This window comes from Pseudophryne corroboree, chromosome 4, assembly GCF_028390025.1.
Source record: "Pseudophryne corroboree isolate aPseCor3 chromosome 4, aPseCor3.hap2, whole genome shotgun sequence".
NCBI lineage: Eukaryota > Metazoa > Chordata > Amphibia > Anura > Myobatrachidae > Pseudophryne > Pseudophryne corroboree.
The window spans coordinates 328550427-328571242 of NC_086447.1; the positions used below are offsets into that span (position 1 = coordinate 328550427).

The following is a 20816-nucleotide window of genomic DNA, read 5'->3' on the forward strand; positions in this document are numbered from 1 at the left end:
ACAATGACAGTGATATGACAATATGCTAATTTCTCTCTATACAGTAAAAATGCATAAAATGAATAAACTCACAGTTGGTGTAAAGTGGCATTCGGAAAGGTTTTCCCTTGGAAAAGATAAATGATAAGATCACCAGGTGCACACATGTTATCAGCCACAAAGTTGTGCTCTCAAAGCTTTCATAATTTGCTTGATTACTTTCGTGAATTAACACATTTGTAAGATTGTAATTTAAGCTTTTGTTTTCTGCATTACATGCACTGGGAGAAATAGAAATAACACATTAGCATGCTATACATTATTTTCAATTATACTATAACCTTATTATAACCAATATAACATTGGCACTAATTATGAATTAACCTACTGTAGCTAAAGACAGATAATTGACATCATGAACATCATAAACCCATGGGGTGTGGTATACAAAGTTGGCATGTTGACGATGCCATTTTACATACTGTAGTTATCAACTAACCCTAACCCAAAACCTTGCCCTATCTACAGTGTAAACCTAAACGTGACGTAACCCTAAATGTAGCGTACCCCTGACCCTAACTGCAGCCTAAACTTAATACTATCCCTAAAATTAAGTGTCAACATTCGTAATGTTGACATTGTGAACATTTACCCCATGGCTTACTGAATAATACAATATTTAGCATGCTGCATATATTAAAAATATGTATGGTATACAAGTAGCAGATAAAATGAATACTTTGTAAATGTCAACATTATGTAAAAAATAATGATTAATTTAATATCAATTCAAATATGATGACATTTTCAGAACAATCTTTTATAGCCCGGGATGTGTCTACTGACACACACTACTAAGATTAATAGCTGCTATAGTGCATGGTGCTGTACAGTGTTTAAAGTGGTCCTAGAGAGGTGGTGGAACTCACTCCCCCTCACTCCCGATGCCCATGCAATAAAGGGATTGCACACACCAAAGGTGCGCTCCCCAAAAAAGGGGACGTGGTCTCAAAAGGGGCGTGGTCACGCAATAGTAGACCCAATTAAAATTATGCCGCACAGTAGCACAAACTTATTGACATTTCACCAGATAGTAGTGTCCCTTATTCATGTTATGACACACATTAGTGCACCTTATACACAAAGCCCACAGTAGAAGCACCCCTAATACACATAATGCCCAAAGCTGTAGCGCCCCTTATATAATGCCCACAGTAGTAGTGCCCCTTATGTAGAGCCCATAGTAGTGGTGCCCATTATACAATGCCCCCAGTAGTAGTGACCCTTATGTCCCCGGGAGTGATGCCCCTTATGAAGTTTCCACTATACAATGCATTTTACAGGCTGTGTTTGATCAATAACAATTGACAATGGTAAGAGCTATTTGGGTACTTTATCGGTCTCCAAACTTTGATAAATCTCCCCATGTACAGTATTAAGGAAGATTACTAAGCTCCATGAATGGCAGCACCACAGGACATCTGAAGCCCAACAATTCTAAAACTCAAAAATAAAACTGCACCCAATGAAAAAAGGAACTTTAACATTTCCCTCCAATCTAAATAGGAATAGCAGAGTGCCAGACAACAAAAGGGTAGATGACGCAGTAAGGTTAAGTAAAAAAAAAAAAAATGGCGGCGGGGGTGGTGGTGGTGGGGGGGGGGGGTTGGGGGGTGAGGGGGGGAGGATGTTTGGGGGGGGGCTAGGGGCATCACACTTTAACATGCTAGTGTATTTACACTCCTGATTATGGCTCTAATTAAAATTGCCTACAGTAACATATATTGTAAGGTATAAGAACTGATAGGGTGACACATTTACCTGTAAATGTTCGTTTGGTTATACCATGGCTGCCGCTGAACCATGACAAAAGCATATGTCTGCATGGCGATGGTATATAGAACATTGAAGATCACTGAGAACAGCATAGGAGGAGAAATCATCTGCCCTGGTGGTCTGTACTTTGCCAGTTTTGGATATGCAGGAGTAGAACTCACTGAAAAAACCCCACAAACAATGCTTTGTGCATTACATGAAAAAACTAAAATATTACGACACAATGATTTATCAAACAATATATGAGATCTAAAGTTCTTAATTAGTACAAACATAATGGATACATTGGATATACTCACTTGTAAAAAAGATTGCAAACACAATAGCAAAATCATGTATGAGCCACTGATTATTTCCAAAAATGTTTCGTTGCTGAAATATAAAGCAAATCAATATAAACGTGTATAACCGGACTGTATGATGATAAACTACTTCTACTCCCAGCATTCCTTATGTCATTTGGTGCTTCTTCTACATATGCCATGCATGGAAAGTTAATGTCAAACAATGTTAATGTTTTATTTATCTATTTTATTATTTATTTAGCAGCAGTCAACCAAATAGAGGGCTCTTTCTTGTAGGGGCCCTGCTGCCTATTCCTGCAGTGCACAGGTCTTACTTCCACACTGGGGGCCCCTCACATGCTGCAATGGGACCAGCATTCCTGCACACTGTGGGGGTAGCATAGGTAGATCAATCAACAACAGTTAAGTGGGGCTTATTTGAGAAAGAGGGAGGTTATCAATAAGAGATTATTGGGTTTTATTATGAGGGTGAAGGGGTTAATTCTTTTAATGGGATTAATTTTGATGAGATGAAGGGAAATAATTAATGGGTTTATTAATATGGATATAATTAATTGGTGATGAGGTAACTAGATGACAGATCTATAATGTTTAGGTAGACAGTCAGTAGGTTCAACACCACATGGTCGACAGGCACAAAAGGTGACAAGTTTTTTTAATATTTCACGTGTCCCCAATATTTGCTTGATTTACTCTCCACGTGGACATCCATTGGGAATAGTAACCTGTGGCGAGCACAAGTGCAGCGGACTGAGTCACCTTGCTCGAAGCGTGTCAAGTAAAGCAAGATTGCAAGGGTCTATGTTTACTGATGGTGGTCACAGAACAAGAAATTGTCATGTTGACCATTGTCATGTCGACATTTTGACTGTGTTTATCTTTTTTATATGTCAACCTTAACCATTGTCAACCTTTCATGTGTCGACCTTTTATATCTATCTACCTTTGTACCTGTCAACCATTTCAGGTCAACCTATTGATTGTCACCCTTAACACTCTTGACTTTCTATGCCACACCCAGTGATGTGGGGGATCATTAACAATGGGGATGAGGAAGCTAATGGTGTTTTACACAGTATATATACAGTACACGCTCTTTTGTATGTGTTGTAATAATCAAATTGCAAAGTTAAATAAATCTTACCCAGTAGAGCAGCAGTGTGTTGGTATATTCGACTAATCCAAACATTGCCATGTATTTAAACATGCAGAAAGATGTGACAAGGGCAGCTCGTCCTTCCCTGTTAAAGACCAATATAAAAGATACTGTCACACAATGCAGGTATTTTATGCTGGGTATTACAGATATTCTACTAACAAGAACAGTCTCTATTTTTAGGGACAGACTAGATGGCTAAGAGGTTCTTACAGTATCTGCTGTCAGATTCTATGTTTCAATGTTACATTGAGTGTGGGTATGGTTGAAGAGGATACAAAATACTCAAGCCTAGTCTGGGGACCTGGGGTGCCAAGTTGGGACAGTCATGTCCCAAATAGTGTCACCATGCCAACTTCAGATGGGATAGCATATAAAAAACCCAATAGATCTGGGGTAGGGAGAGGTTGCTGTCAGGTGACAAGTAAGAAGAAGGGGTATACGCATCCAAGCCCCTTGCATGGTCTCTCAAATAAGCCAGGTCCCCATGACTGTGATCTGGTAAAGGGTATCACTTGGGAAAACTAGTATGGGCTTCCCCCTATTTTCTGACAATCAGCACAAGCCTGAACCAGCTAGGGGGATAATGCCATAGAGGGGGACAATCACTGTGGGTTCTACCTACCATCACATTAACCACCCCCAATACTGGTCAGCCCAGGGCTGGAATTCCTCAGTAAGTGGGAATCTCAAAAATAAAATGGTGTTTCCTCTCCTGAGCAACAACCAACGGATATGCCCTGTACCCCTGGTAGTGGTCGGTGCGAGGAAATGGTATTTTAATATTGTTCTTTATAGGTACAGTAGCCTACAGGTCCCAGCAACCCTGCTCCAACATGTTGACACTTGGAGAACTATGCATTGCCAATTCCTCAGCAGGTCTTGTGGAGGTGTCTTCTTTGAAAAGGGGGAAATCAAAAGTAAGTGCTTTAGGATGGCTGCCACCACCCCAGGGATTCCAACGTCTTCTGTCTTCAGGAGCTCTTGCTTACTTCTCCACCGCTGTCAGACTGACACCTACTGCCTTGTTCTGGCTAATAGTAGCCAGCACAAGGGAGTGTAGTGATGATGCAGCAAGCTGCGAAAGGCTCGCCGTGGTCATCTTGTTTTTTAAAAAAAATAGCACTACTAGCGAGCAAATCACAGTAGTGGCACCATTTTTAAAAGGGAAACACTGCCATTGTGCCAGTCACTGAACTCTGCAGTAATGGCTGACAGGGACTGGATCCTCTAGGATCCAGGCCTGCTATCATGCCCTCTGCTGTGTCCCGCCACCATGCCCTCCGCTGGGTCTTACCGCTTTGGCAGACGATGCCGGGATCCATATGGATCTGGCACTGCTGCCACATGGATGGTGTGCTGAGCTGCTGAGAAGAAAGAGAGATAGTAAAATAGCATTCCCTAAACATTTAATAAATAACTTTTTATAGGAGAACCAGAACATAAAGTTTGGGCATGCAGTGCCCTCTAATGAATTGGTAGAGAATAATTTTAATTAGTAACAAAAATCTCTCTCTCTCTCTTACACAATATGGGAGACACTGATTTTGGAGATCTCCTGAAGCTGCCCTTACCGGTGGGTACACTCAGAAATTTTGATGTACAGTACCCTCCATCCAAAACTAACATATTGGATGCAAAAACATTGCACTTGCAAAACTTAGTAAATGTATGAACCAAGGACCAAATGGTCGCCCAACACAGCTGCACCCATGAAGTACTCAAAATTCTGTCAAATTGTGAGAAACAGGTTTTCCTGCTCCAATATAAGACTTGTGATTAGCAAATGAATCGATCTTGCTTCAACATAAAGGACCAAATGATCATCAATTTTCTTAAACTAGTCTTTTCATACTGTAGGTTTTCAGATCAAGTAGATATATCTTTTTCTGAATCCTATGGTAATACTATGATAATTTCTTCCAAGACAGACTTCCTAATATTGAGCGTTATCAAGATAAAACTGTTGTAAAACATTTTTAATGTCAGTCATGCTAATCTACTGTATATCAATCAAATGGACCCTGATTTAAGAGGTCTGCGTAGCACAGCCTTCTTGGCTAATTTGATTTCATTATAATCATCATAATGCCTTTTCATTTTTACCTTCTACAGAACATCTGGATGCCTCTCTACCAAAGACAACAAATAAATTGGATGGAAATTCCATTGAACCAACAATCTACTGAATGCTTGTTTTTTCGCCAAATTTCCCAATCTTGTATCTTAGCCATTAGGCCATCATGACAACATCTGGCTAACCTAATTTTCCACAATCTGACAAAACACCTCTGTATGAAAAGCCAAAAGCCTGCGGTGTAGGGTATGACTCCTTCTCACTTCTCCATTCCTGGTTTGAACAATAATAAGATTGCTGAAACATTTTGTTATAGCACAAAGGAAGAGAAAAGTTGCCTTGAAATGGTGCACAATATTTTATAAATAAAATTTAACTTTTAATAGTAATATTAAAAAGAACTTGCGCAATATTAAAATAAAGACACACAAATGAAAGGATAGAAAAAGAAAATGTTTTTTTTTTTTTTTTTTTTAAAGTGTATAACTCACTGTGCACAGGTTGTCCACCCAAAATGTGCCATAAAGGTTAGTTATTAATAACTCATCAAAATTATTTTTATTATTAATAATTACATTTGTTTTGACAAATAAGGTCCATGCAATCAAGCCCAATACGTATAAGTTAGTACTTATTGTTCATTATTATCTGGATTAATATTCCAAAAGTATGTTTCCATTCATAATTCTACTCCTCTTTGAATTAATGATCTCACTGTCAGACAGTTTACTCCTTATAGTTAAACTAAATCTTGATGTTAAGCCATAATATGTTTGCAAAATTCTTGCTCTTGTAAAGTTGGTGATGCAGATGGGGTTGATGTCTATAATGAATGATCTATAATTTAGTTTAATATCTTTATAGATATGACTTCTGACGTACCAAATTCTTCTCACAGAGCAGTGAATGTAGGTGGCAGAGTTTTAGAATGTACAGTTGTAGCTGCTGTCATAAGAATGTTGCAATATCTGAGGTAAAGTTTCTTGTTACAATGTATCAATGCCTCCTGCTGGCAGCGTGGTTAGATGGCTTTTGCTGACAGATCATGAAAGTGTAGCAGAATCTAAAGGGAAACATATTTTGTTACAAAGTATCGAGGTCTCCTGCTGGCAGTGTAATTAGGTAGCTATGCTATTACTTGTACACAAACACGGCTGCTCAGATCTACATATAGGCTGAGCAGATTGCGTCTTTTGAATTACTGTCTAAGTCAAATTTATCATTACAGTCCGTTTTCATTCATGTGTAATAGCTTTAATAGTGCCCTATACGGCTGCCATTAATTAACGACTGAAGCAATTTCTGACCCTAATATCCACAGCATAAACAGGCATTGAATATGTATAACACTTCCAGATACAGTGCTTTTCACAGAGCAGTGAATGTAGGTGGCAAAGTGTTAGAATGTGCAGTTGTAGCTGCTATCATAAGAATGTTACAATATCTGAGGTAAAGAGTATCTTGTTACAATGTGTCGATGCCTCCTGCTGGCAGCGTAGTTAGATGGCTTTTGCTGACAGATCATGAAAGTGTAACAGAATCTAAAGGGAAAAATATTTTTTTATAAAGTATCAAAGTCTCCTGCTGGCACTGTAGTTAAATATCTATACTGCCTATATCTATACTGGACACACGGGCCAGCTGACAGAGGAAGACCTTGCATAGTCAAACAGTGCAGATCAAACGTCATGACGAGAATGATGGTGATTGGTGGTAGGATAGCAGGCATCGGCATAAATTTCGGATCCTGGAGGCAATCTGGTTAGCCTCAGAAGAAGCATTTGCGAAACGTGCGTCAGGTGCTCCTGCGCACATGATGTCCGCCATTATGCTCATGTCCATGCAATAATCACAATATACACACATATTCCCGAGAGGGTTAGATAGATTGAATGTGTATAAATAAAACAGACGTATGTATGTAGAAAAGCCCATGTTCAGTACTCATTCACTCCTCTGAAGAGTCACACATATTTAATGCATGTTTATGCTGTGGATATTAGGGTCAGAAAATGCTCCAGTCGTTAATTAATGGCAGCCGTATAGGGCACTATTAAAGCTATTACACATGAATGAAAATGGTCTGTAATGATATATTTGACTTAGACAGTAATTCAAAAGACGCAATCTGCTCAGCCTATTTGTAGATCTGAGCAGCCGTGTTTGTGTACCAGTAATAGCATAGCTACCTAATTACACTGCCAGCAGGAGACCTCGATACTGTGTAATAATATATTTTGTATCTGAGATATTGCAGTATGACTATATAAATAGATCTCTCAATTATAAAAGGGAAAATACATAATTCTTTCAGCTTACATATATACACCTGAACAGCTATGTCACTGCATTAAAGGCAGTATAGATATTTAACTACAGTGCCAGCAGGAGACTTTGATACTTTATAACAAAATATGTTTCCCTTTAGATTCTGCTACACTTTCATGATCTGTCAGCAAAAGCCATCTAACCACGCTGCCAGCTGAAGGCATTGATACATTGTAACAAGAAACTTTACCTCAGATATTGCAACATTCTTATGACAGCAGCTACAACTGTACATTCTAAAACTCTGCCACCTACATTCACTGCTCTGTGAGAAGAATTTGGTACGTCAGAAAGACATCAACCCCATCTGCATCACCAACTTTACAAGAGCAAGAATTTTGCAAACATATTATGGCTTAACATCAAGATTTAGTTTAACTATAAGGATAAACCTGTCTGACAGTGAGATCATTAATTCAAAGAGGAGTAGAATTATGAATGGAAACATACTTTTGGAATATTAATCCAGATAATAATGAACAATAAGTACTAACTTATACTTATTGGGCTTGATTGCATGGACCTTATTTGTCAAAACAAATGTAATTATTAATAATAACAATAATTTTGATGAGTTATTAATAACTAACCTTTATGGCACATTTTGGGTGGACAACCTGTGCACAGTGAGTTATACACTTTAAAAAAAAAAACATTTTCTTTTTCTATCCTTTCATTTGTGTGTCTTTATTTTAATATTGCGCAAGTTCTTTTTAATATTACTATTAAAAGTTAAATTTTATTTATAAAATATTGTGCACCATTTCAAGCCAACTTTTCTCTTCCTTTGTGCTTGTTAAACCCTAATCCTTGCCTTTGGTAGCACCCCCCACCATAGTATATTGATACGAGTGATAAGGGTAACATTTTGGAGGGGGCCTCTCTGCAAAATATTTGACTTGTGCGACCGTTTCTTGCTTTTGGTCTCAACATTTTGTTATACCCAGTATGTTATTCATTATTCTATGTATGTAATTTCATGACAAGATACTTTTCATGGTTGATGAATGTCACTACCATGGCATTGTCTAGTTTCTTTTTATGGCCCTTTCTTGCAACAAAAGAAGTCCTATACATAATACCACACTCATTTCTTGGACATTTATCAGGAGCTTTCACTCCCCTCAGCACCAAAGGCTGGCATTCATTGTCACAATTCAAATGGGCAACCCTCATTGAATCAGATAATCTGCCTATTCTATTGATGGTTTGGCTTGTGTCATTTCAATATTAACTTGATCTCTAATGTTGGCGAGTGGAAACGTACAAATTGCACCACCATGAAGTTTAAGACCACATTCCCTAAAATCTGTATGCAAAACAGAACAGATATCTGAGAGCCAACAGAGTCTAGTCCCTCTTGTCAAGTATACTGTCTCCAAACAATAACACATTTTGATGATCAGTGACATCAGACTCCATTTTGAACCCTTCAACCTGAAAGCAGCTGTTTAGGTATATCATTTTAAAACTGGGCCAAAGGTCCAACATGTCTGAATCATCAGCCACCTCTCCTTCTACTCCTGAGAGGAGTGCTTGGAGTCAGATCCCTCACAGCTTGTAGTTTGCAAGACACCTGTTCCTCAGAATCACATGCTGGGTCCTCATGGGACCAGATTACCGTGCTCCACCAGGCAATCATAGATTTTTGTTGTAGAAAAAGAAGGTTGCTCATCCTTAAGTGACTTGAGAGGGCATACTTCATCACTCAGACCTTCACACCATCAGTAACTTCCTGTTACTGACTTCTTCCACTGCATTTGTGAGCAGGTAGCTCACTGACGCCACCAGTCTCCTACACCCAGTGGTACCGAGAGAGGGGGGGGAGGTACAAATTACCTGGGCCCAGGTCTGAAGGAGGGGCAAAGTGAGCGCCCAGTGGAGGCCCCGGGCTCCTCCCCATTAACTGGTAGAAGCAGCTACAGCTCTTCTCCTAAGCCCAGCACACACTGCTGACTGCTGGGCTGGAGTGTGGCCATAGTGGCACTTAAAATATATATTTTTTGGTATTTATTCAAAGGGTGCATGACCACACCTTCTGTGAATAGGCCACAGCCCCTGAAAAGTACCTGGGCCCAGCCAGACTCTCTACTGCCCTGTATGTGTGTGTGTAATATCTATCTATATACAGTACATACGTGTGTGTGTGTGTGTGCGTGTGTGTGCATGTGTGTGTATCTATCTCTATATATGTCATGGCTGGCAGGCTGTCCAAAAATACTGCAAAATTGCCCGGGTGCCCTTAGTAGGATGACAGGTAGTATAAGCAGGAATACAGTGGCACTCTCGGGACTTATTAATGTAACAATATATTCTGGTGATGACCACTAATGTGCAAGTCAACATTTCAGTTTATTCAACTTTAATTATGGTAACTCATGAAAGTTGTGTGGTATTTCTGTATATACCATGTGTGTGTGTTTATATATATATGTGTGTGTATACAGTGATTGCACTTATACGCTTCCTTTATCCTAAAATTACAATGGAGTATCCAGGGCCGGTGCTAGGGTGTTCGGCGCCCTCCTGCAAACTATAAAATTGCGCCCTCCCTCTCTTAACTCATTAAGGGTCAGTGTGCATCACAAAAGAGGGGGATTTACCGGGAGAGTGAAGGCAGGGGCAGTGACAGGGAGTTACAGGGAGGGTGAGGGCAGGGACGCTGAAGGGTGGTTACAGGGAGGGTGAGGGCAGTGACAGGGAGTTACAGGGAGGGTGAGGGCAGGGACGCTGAGGGAGAGTTACAGGGAGGGTGAGGCCAGGGATGCTGAGGGAGAGTTACAGAGAGGGTGAGGGCAGGGACGCTGAGGGAGAGCTACAGGGAGGGTGAGGGCAGGGACGCTGAGGGAGAGTTACAGGGAGGGTGAGGGCAGGGACGCTGAAGGGGAGTTACAGGGAGGGTTGAGGGCAGGGACGCTGAGGGAGAGTTACAGAGAGGGTGAGGGCAAGGATGCTGAGGGGGAGTTACAGCTAGGGTGAGGGCAGGGATGCTGAGGGAGAGTTACAGGAAGGGTGAGGGCAGGGATGCTGAGGGGGAGTTACAGGGAGGGTGAGGGCAGGGATGCTGAGGGGGAGTTACAGGGAGGGTGAGGGCAGGGACGTTGAGGGGGAGTTAGAGAGGGTGAGGGCAGGGACGCGTGCGGTGGTCTTCCTGGGCAGACAGGCGCAGTGGCGGAACTAGAGAATAGTGGGTCCAGGTGCAACAATATGCATTGGGCCCCATCCCATATTAAAAATAGGGAAATAGCATCCCCCAAAATATGGTTTGTCTCACTAATAAGGTGTGTCGCCACACAATAGTACTCCCAATTCACGTTACACTACACAGTAGAGAGCCTTATACACCGTATGCCACAACAGTAGAGAAGCTTAAACACGGTACGCCACACAGTAGAGAGCCTTATACACGTTGCACCGTACAGTAGAGAGCCTTATACAGGGTACGCCAGACAGTAGAGAAGCTTATACATGGTACACGACACAGTAGAGAGCCTTATACATGTTGCGCCACAGTTTAGAGCCCTATACAGGGTACGCCACACAATAGAGAAGATTATACATGTTAAAACACATAGGGGGTATTCAATTATTGCCAGATTTTTCGACCAGTCGAAAAATCGGCAAATTATCATCTGTTTTTAGGGCAAATTAGATTCGCCCTATTCAATGCCTGTGCCGGTTTTTTGACTTATTGAAAAGGCCGGCACTGGCAAAAACCATGTGAATCTGCGAATTTGCAGCCGATCTACAAGTTTTGACGAATTTGGGGGCGTTTTCGCCCATGCCGATTTGACAAAAAAAGGGGGAAAATTCATGGGTGAAAAGAGATTTAAAATCTGGCTCAAAACGCCCGCAATTGAATACCCATGGTCCAATTTGGCACATAATTGAATACCCCCTATAGTAGAGAAGCTTATACACGTTACGCCACACAGTTGAGAGGTTTATACACGGTATGCCACACAGTACAGAAGCTTATACACGGTACGCCACACAGTACAGAAGCTTATACACGGTACGCCACACAGTACAGAAGCTTATACACGGTATGCCACACAGTACAAACGCTTATACACGGTACGCCGCACAGTACAGAAGCTTATACACGGTACGCCACACAGTACAGAAGCTTATACACGGTACACCGCACAGTACAGAAGCTTATACACAGTACGCCGCACAGTACAGAAGCTTATACATGGTATGCCACACAGTACAGAGATGCACACGTCAACATTTACTACCGGGAATGTGAGATAGATAGATAAAAATGTGGCTAGCCTCATTGTTGCCGCAATGTTTAGGAACCGGCATACGCATCATGGCAAGCAGACAGTGAACGCCGTGCTGCGGCTATTCGCAGCCTCCGTTCACTCCATAGAAGTACACATGCGTGATTCATAGACATGGGCACACCAGTGGCGCCATCCATGCCGCGATGCGTACGCATCATGGGATGGATGAGTGTGGCTACATCTGTAGATATTGATATACACACACATAGTAAAACACACACACACAGCAAAACACATATACACAGATACACCCACAGAAAACACACACAAACACATACATACATAGAGCTAAACACATAGCAAAATACATATACAGTATATACAGAAAAACACACATAGCTAAACACACACACCTAAACAGACATAGGAAAATACATATACAGTATATGCAGAAACACACACACCCATAGCTAAACACACACTCTTTACTTTCCATGTGTTTTCTTTTTCCACACTTTCACACTGTGCACCTCCTGGCTCTGGCTCCATCAAGGCTCCTCACTGCAGGGGCTGAGTGCACTGACTCACTCTTCAGTACACACACCACAGACTGCTGCCGAGACTCCCCCTCCTCACTCCCCCGTATGCCCCAGCATGCAGTGAGGGCCAACACGGAGACCAGAAAGCTGAGAGCTGTAGCAGCAGTGCGGTGCAGAGATGAAGGGTGATGTGACTGATCACCCTCTCACTGCCGCCGGAGACCAGTGCCAGTGAGGCTTTCTCTGTTAGAACATGTAGCTCAGTGGCGGCAGTGTGTAATGAGTCTGTGTGACTCACTACACTGCTGCCGGCTGCGGGCTCCTACACAGCGCTGGGCGGCTCCATCAGTGAGGAGGCAGGGAGAGGGGCGGCTCCATCAGTGAGGTGCCGCTGCTGTCGTCTGTCAGAGTGACAGGCACTGGCAGCCGGCATCAACAGCGCACATCAGAGCAAGGTCGCAGAGCGGGGAGAGCGCCTCTCTGACCCAGCGCCTCCCTGCTTTGCAGGACCTTGCTGAGCGGGTAGCGCCGGCCCTGGGAGTATCTACTTTCACAAAATGATGGTGTTCCAGGGAATGTGCAACAAATGCAGCTTTTATGTGACTGACCCACCACCCTAATAGTGAACACTTTTGTCCTAATTGCTGGGAGGTATGTCATGCTCCTGTGAGTGGGTACTTCTTCTTGTGTGCTAAACATGCCCCCAAAGTGGTGCAGACATGCAACTAACAGGGTGTGGCCACACACCCTTCAGGGGGGGCCCTGGGACATCACTGTACCGGGACCCAGGATTTTTCTTGGCAGCCCTGCCTACACCAGCCCCTGTAACAGCTTCTCTCAGACTCCTATCATTGGCACCTGCAACCACTTACTTCTGGGTATGTGTGGTCATGCTACTGCAGCAACTTATCAATCTCTCACTATGAACCAGTCTGCATTGGGCAGCTGGCAGAGGGATTGAGCGTTTAAAGACTGAGTTAAACCAAGAACAGCATGAGAACTGAATAGCATTTGCCATTATACTGAAAGTCTTTAAAAGTTAATTTCTCTCTTATAGTCAGAAGATATACAGACTTTGTGAGTTCACATACAGTATCCCTATTTTTCACAGACAATACCACAAGGGGGTAAGCCCTCCCTGGTATCTTTAACCATTGCCATGCCCAGTGCTATTTTTCAGCAGAAACCAGCAGGGACTCAGTTCCTGAACCTCTCATTAAATATGACATAATCATGAGCTGGGTTCCTAAACCTGTCTTGTATTTTCCATAAGATAAGTTTTATTTTAAAATCCATTTTGAGTGCCTTCTTTTCTAAAAAACTATCCTCTATCTACTAAGTACTGGCCATGCCACAGCTGTAAGATTCAGCTCTGCAGTGCACACTTGAGCATTTCAAATGCTTTTTGTTAAATTACATTTACAGAACACCTAGTGGTCAAAGGGGCTAATTCAGACCTGTTCGCTCGCTAGGGTTTTTTTGCAGTCCTGCGTTCGCATAGTCACTGCCCATAGGGAAGAGTATTTTTGCTTTGCAAGTGTGCGAACGCATGTGTAGCAGAGCTGTACAAACAGATTTTGTGCTGCTCTGAGTAGCCAAAGACTTACTCAGCCGGTGCGATCACATCAGTTTGTCCGCGACTGGATGTCAGGAATCTTCCCTGCAAACACTTGGACACGCCTGAGTTTTTCCAAACACTCCCAGAAAACGGTCAGTTGCCACCAACAAATGCCTTCTGTCAATCTGCTTGTGAACACCCATGCGAATGGATCCGTCGCACAAACCCATCGCTGAGCGACAATTCGATTTGTACCCGTGCAACGCGCCTGTGCAATGCGGTGCATACGCATGCACAGTTTAGACTTGATCGACCACTGTACTAAAATTCAGCCTAGCCATCAGGTCTGAATTAGCCTCAAAGTTCATTTGATAATAGCAGTGTAGCATGGAGATTAACCTCCTCAGAGCCACAGCCGTCACCTTGGTCATGTGGGCCAGGTTTCCAGCCACAGGTACATTTTGAAAAAGTGTAAAAAATACAGATGCTATGAAATTATCCCCTTTATCAAATTTGACAGAAGCAAAGTGACAGCTAAAGTAAACAATCAGAAAAAAAGCGAACCCTTTAATGACAGCAGAAGGTGTTAGGACACCTAAGTATGTAAGAGAATTTGCAAAATATATGCTTTGTTCTGAAATCATTTATAGCAGAGCTGGCCAAACCAGTCCTCGAGATCTACCAACAGTTCACATTTTCCAGACCACCTAGCTGGTGCACAGGTGTAGTCATTACTAATTAAGATGTGCTGCATTCATTCCTAACTGACAATTCTACAGATCTCCAGGAGGCCTGGAAAACATGAACTGTTGGTAGATCTCGAGGACCGGTTTGGCCAGCCTTGATTTATAGCCTATATCTGTACATGACAGGGAATTTTTAGCATTTAAAAGAAATAACTATGGGGTTTGTCAATTATCAATATCTTTGGAAAACTAAAATATTTGACACAAAATATTTAGTACAAATTATTTTGGGCACAAACAGTAGTTTAACCACTCAACTGATGATTACTTCCCCTCAAAACCGCTCAGAAAATGTCATTCCTTTATTACTTCTGAAAGTTTAAAAAAAAAATATATATATATATATATATATATATATATACAGGTTGAGTATCCCTTATCCACAATGCTTGGGACCAGAGGTATTTTGGATATCGGATTTTTCCGTATTTTGGAATAATTGCATATCATAATGAGATATCATGGTGATGGGACCTAAATCTAAGCACAGAATGCATTTATGTTAAATATACACCTTATAGACACAGCCTGAAGGTCATTTTAGCCAATATTTTTAATAACTTTGTGCATTAAACAAAGTGTGTGTACATTCACACAATTCATTTATGTTTCATATACACCTTATACACACAGCCTGAAGGTCATTTAATACAATATTTTTAATAACTTTGAGTATTAAACAAAGTTTGTGTACATTGAGTCATCAAAAAACAAAGATCTCACTCTCACTCAAAAAAGTCAGTATTTCGGAATTTTCCGTATTTTGGAATATTTGGATATGGGATACTCAACCTGTATATATATCATGTCCCAACCCCCATTGTCAATAGACCCCCAGTGGTATTAAATCCCCCACCCCCCCACATGTTTTATAATCATTAAAAACTCCCTTTTTTGCTGCCCCTCCACCCATCATGTGTACAAGTTTTTTTCTCCCCCTCCTCCCTCTAGCATAAGGTATTGTATATTCCCCCATCCCACCCCTAATTCCTGAAGTGATGTCGGCAGTCAGAGACAGTCGCAAATACTCTGGTGGATCCAGTGAGCCAGGGGAGATCCATTCTGCACCTGTGCAGTACGTATCTCCTTATCGACACGACAAGGACACCGTGAGGCAGCGCGTCGTATGTGATGTGACCTGGCCAGGTAATGTACTCCTGCCTCCGGTCGCATCACATGCGACAGTGCTAGGCAAGTGGTTAAAACAGGGCAAGGTTAAGGGTCACATTTGCCTTGGGCTGAAAATGTTCAAGCGTCTATTCTGAGAAACAGAGTAGCTGTGAGCAGCGCTATGTGGGTGTGGACTCTGCCATGTGGGCGTGTATACCTTTAGTCTATCAGCCCCAATGTCTCACTAGATCTATAAAAATATAAAAATTGTAACATTTTGTGAGAAAAAAAAAATGTAATACATGTGATCTCTGAATGACTGTGGCCAACTTGTTGTGGTCATTGTCATCCTGTCACAATGATGGGCCTATTTTCAGGTGGAGGCCTGGAGCTGGAGCTTTTCTGCCCCATTGTTAATTTGCCCTGGTTTAAAGACAAATTGCGTTGCTACAGGTTAGTTGAATTACAGGGTATTTGTTTTCTATCAAAGAATATGTCCTGGTTTAAAGTCTACCTACTATAGACAGAATAGATAAAACATGGGTGTCTATATATCGCATCCACATCAAATGTCTACAGTGAGCATGTCAACATGACAAAGCCAGTGCTTTGATCCCAATATATTACATATAAATGATATGGTCTTATAACTTTAAATATGCGTCATATTAAGTTAAAAATCAGTGACGTGCGGTGATCTAAATGGTTCAGGAGGCACTGGTTATCCCCAGAGCCAGATTTACATGCAATATACTGTACTGTATGAGCCAAAGGGTACATGTGGGCATTATACACAGGTGCAGCAATATAAACTCCTGGAAATTTGGTGAGCTTTGATCAGAGATGTGCTGAAAAGATAGGCATGTGCCATAGACTTTTTACTCCAGCATTTTGGCTATAACAATTATCAGAATTATGCAAAGAAGATATTTCAAACAAATTATTTGAATTTTTTATATACTTTATACAGTCAAAACTCTGGCACAAATGTTAGTTTGACAGGAAAGGCTCTGCCTGACCTGCCTCACCTAACCCCACGCACGTCACTGGTTAAAATGCTCTATGTAACTTTACACCTGTGTTGTGATCCCAATGCAGGCAATGTCATGTCAACATACTTACTGTGGACATAATGTACCCAACCCCACTTACTTGAGTAAGTCTGGAACGCAGGAAATATTTGTGACTTGTGAGTTAAAAGGTGCAGCCACAGAAGCTTCTTGTTCAGATAAAGAAATCCCAGCATTGGCCATTTTCAATGCCTGAGAATAAAGATGTGCATTATTGGCATATTTTTCCTTGCTGTACAGTATGTATTATTTGTACAAATATGGGTGTGAAAGCACCAAAACAGTACATTCTAGGAATAAATATAGCTTCATAAATTGTGTTAGCTAGACACTCAGTGTGCACCATTTCCAGAAGTGCTGTTAATATGGACACAACTGCCCATGTAGCCGCTATGATCTATATGTTATAGGGGATCATATACACCATACTGTTTTCAAATGACTTAATACACTGTACTGGTCCGGCTTAATGAAGCCTGCTGACTTTGGTAAATTACACTGAATTTTTCTTTCTCTCTAGATTACTCAGGCACTTGGTTTAGTTTTTGAACATTACATCCATGATCAAGTATTGCACAATTTCAAGCGATACTGCTGATTTTAGATTGTAAGCTCGCAAGAACAGGAACTTCTTTCCTCATGTGCCTTTCCTTTTCACTATCTTATATACTCCATACTCCCTTTGATGGCACCTAACCCCGGATTTTCTATACCTGTCCTATATTGTCTTAAACTGTAAGTGCTGTTTTCTTGTTTGCTCATTTGATTATGTACTGTGTAATGGGCACTGCGGATCCCTTGTTGCGCCATACAAATAAAGGATAATAATAATAATAATAATAATAATAATAATAACACATGTTAGGTTGCACTGTAAGAACTTTATAACCATTGACAACAGCTATATATTGTACCATTTCAGATCTGACTCTACTGCAGTCATTATTTAGCCACAGCCCTCAGTAGGCCACCTTTTGCTTAGTCTAGGTATATTATATAAATGGTGTTAATTAATATATGCAATAAGAAACTAAAATAATAAAATTTGGACACTTGTCCCTTTCATTTTATAGGTTACTCTATATAAAACAATGCCTATCAAACAAGCTGTACATGGGGACAAGGCCATGTCCATTTACTGCTAGACCATGCCCTGGGTGCACACATTTTTTTCCCCATGACTATGTTGGGGGAGGGGTTGCATTGTTTTAGGAGACAAATTGTCAAGAAATAGCCCTGCATGAATATCACTGAACCCTGGACTCTAGTGTGCCTTGAGAGCCGAAGTTGGGAAACACTGCACTAGAAGCAGATGAACTACTCTGAAACAATTTTAAGTATCTCCACTCATCACCTTTATAATTTTGTAGTTGAAGTTAGCAAGTCTGACCTGCGTAACATTTCCCCATTCTAGGCATTTGCAGTATATTAGTATATTGCTTATACTGCTATTCCACAAAAATCCCGGGCCTGACCCAGTATTTGGAACATGGTTCCAAGCTGGGTTAGACCCAGAATTTACCCCGTTTCCACAGCGGTGCCGACCTGGGTATATTGGTATACCATTTCCACTACACCCAGTATTGGGCAGCGCTTGGAGAAGACTTCATCTCCAAGTGCCGCAAACAGTGGACGAAGAGTGGTGGCGGGAGGGCAGAGACTGGTGGCAGGTGAGTGGATGGAGACCGGCAGAGGGAGGAGTGCCAGGAGACCAGCACTGAGTGGCAGTGTACGGGCACTCCCCAAGTGACGCAAACAGTGGACTTGAGACCAACGGCTGGCGGTGGGTGGTGTGTTGCGCATTCGGGAGGGTTTTTAGCTTATCACCAGGCTGTAAATGGGTAATCCGGGTCGGATGACCCGGGTAACCCGTTTCCACTGCAGCACACCTGAGAAAGACCCACTAAAAACCTGCTTGTTATCAGGGTAAAAAGCCCAGGTCACTTTAACCGTGATTTTTGCCTTGTAGCCATTTCCACTGAAAAAAATCCCGGGTAGGTGTGCATTCATCTGCAAAAATTAAGGATTTTCATATCAGTGGAAAAGGGGTATTACGTAACTTAGACAAGTGCTGAAAGATGACAGTTGGTCAGAAAATGAGAGTGAAAATATAAAATTACAAACTGAGAATAGATACTTACTGCACAATCATTGGCTCCATCTCCACACATCCCCACATAATAACTACAACACAAAACAGTATGTGGGAAATAAATATTGTTACTGTATTAGGTAGGTATTTTCTACCCTCAGTTGAGGCACATAAACAGAAAAATATTGTCTCTGCAGCTGATGTCCTAGTGTGTACTTGCATCACCTAACATAACCAGTTTTTGTTTTTTACAATAAATATTGCAGCTCCAATGATTTGTAAACAACATGTACAACAAATTTATTGAGAAGAATTTAAATCTAAACTGAAAATATTACTGAAACAGATTACAGTTATTAGCTTGAATAGAAAGGGCAATGCAGAGTGTGTTGCACATATTGAAAACTTTTTTTTATCTATCTTTTAAGAACAGCACTCCAAGAAATCTGTCACATAAACTAATGGATTATGAGCAATATATAAGCAACATTTTGGACCTATTAGGTCCTTTTGTAATCTTGCAAAACTGTGCCTGTGTGGTGCTATTGGTTTGTGTGACTGACTTTTAGAGTGCCGTTGTTCTTCATTTATGTTTGTATTGCTGTATTCTGGCGCCCATCCTTATTTGGTTCCGATGAAAAATAACAAAATAAAACAATCAATAAAGTCAAAGGGAAAAGATCTGCAACAAAGGCAACAAAGAGGTCAAAACAGAATGGTAAACATTTACTTGAGTAAGTACAAGTAATTATTATTATTTTTTAAGTAATACAACGTGGTCAATGATTTACTCACTTTCATCACTGGAGAAGTTGACACTATTTTAGTTAGTTATGCTGAAAAGACTTTCTGCTATTTTAATTAAGCAAAAAGAGGTAGGTCTTTGTTTAGGCAGTACACATCAAACAGCATTTAAGACAAGAACCCTCTTAAATACAGGCCTAATGGTTAATCATTAATCAGAGGGTATTATGGTGGTGTAATGGTTAGCATTAGTGCATCAGCACTGAGGTCATGAGTTCAACTCCTGGTAATGATACTGGTAGGGTAAGTGGCTTCAAAGTAATACCACTGTGTGCACACTTATTTATACGTTTGAGATTTTAGTCTGTAAGCTCTTATGGGGCAGGGACTGATATAAATAACATGTACTCTAAGTCTATGGTGGTCATTCTGACCCGTTCGCATGCTGCGGTTCATCGCAGCGGTGCAAATGGGTCTGAACTGCGCATGCGTGGCAGCTGCATTGTGCAGGTGCGTTGTTGCCCAGCAACGCCCGGCGCCAGGCAGCAATGCCGCATATGTAGAAAAAGGTCATGGCGGCGACCGCAAGAAGATTGACAGGAGGAAGGTGTTCCGGGGCGCCAACTCACCGTTATCCGGGCATGGAGATCCAAACGCAGGCGTGTCCAGGCGTTTGGAGGGCGGATGTCTGACGTCAATTCCGAGACCTTCATTGCTGGATCCATCGCACAGGGTAAGTAACTGCAGGGCTGGTCTTGTTTTACACACAACTTTTTTAGCATAGCAGTTCTGCACAAGCGATCACAGCCCTGCTATGCTAAAATACACTCCCCCATAGGCGGCGTCTAGTCGATCGCACGAGCAGCAAAAAGTTGCTATGTGCGATCAACTCGGAATGACCCCCAATATACTATCTGTAGAGTGCTGCATAAATTAATGGCACTATATAGCAAACAATAATATTTGCAACTTTAAATTTAATTTGTGTAATACAGTATAAGATTTTGCCAGAGTAATAATTATCATGTTTTCATTTGCGTT

At 41.4% G+C, this 20816-nt stretch overlaps 1 protein-coding gene across 1 annotated transcript in view; it reads right to left on the reverse strand.

The window, feature by feature from the left end:
• LOC134909485 (probable cation-transporting ATPase 13A5) overlaps positions 1-20816 on the reverse strand; it is a 109233-nt gene that overhangs the window by 8519 nt on the left and 79898 nt on the right. The window contains exons 22-27 of the mRNA XM_063916409.1: positions 19081-19123; positions 17022-17131; positions 3265-3361; positions 2115-2187; positions 1801-1975; positions 73-260 (exon numbers count right to left, since the gene is read on the reverse strand). Coding sequence (XP_063772479.1) covers positions 73-260; positions 1801-1975; positions 2115-2187; positions 3265-3361; positions 17022-17131; positions 19081-19123 — 686 coding nt within the window. The remainder of the gene's footprint in view (positions 1-72; positions 261-1800; positions 1976-2114; positions 2188-3264; positions 3362-17021; positions 17132-19080; positions 19124-20816) is intronic.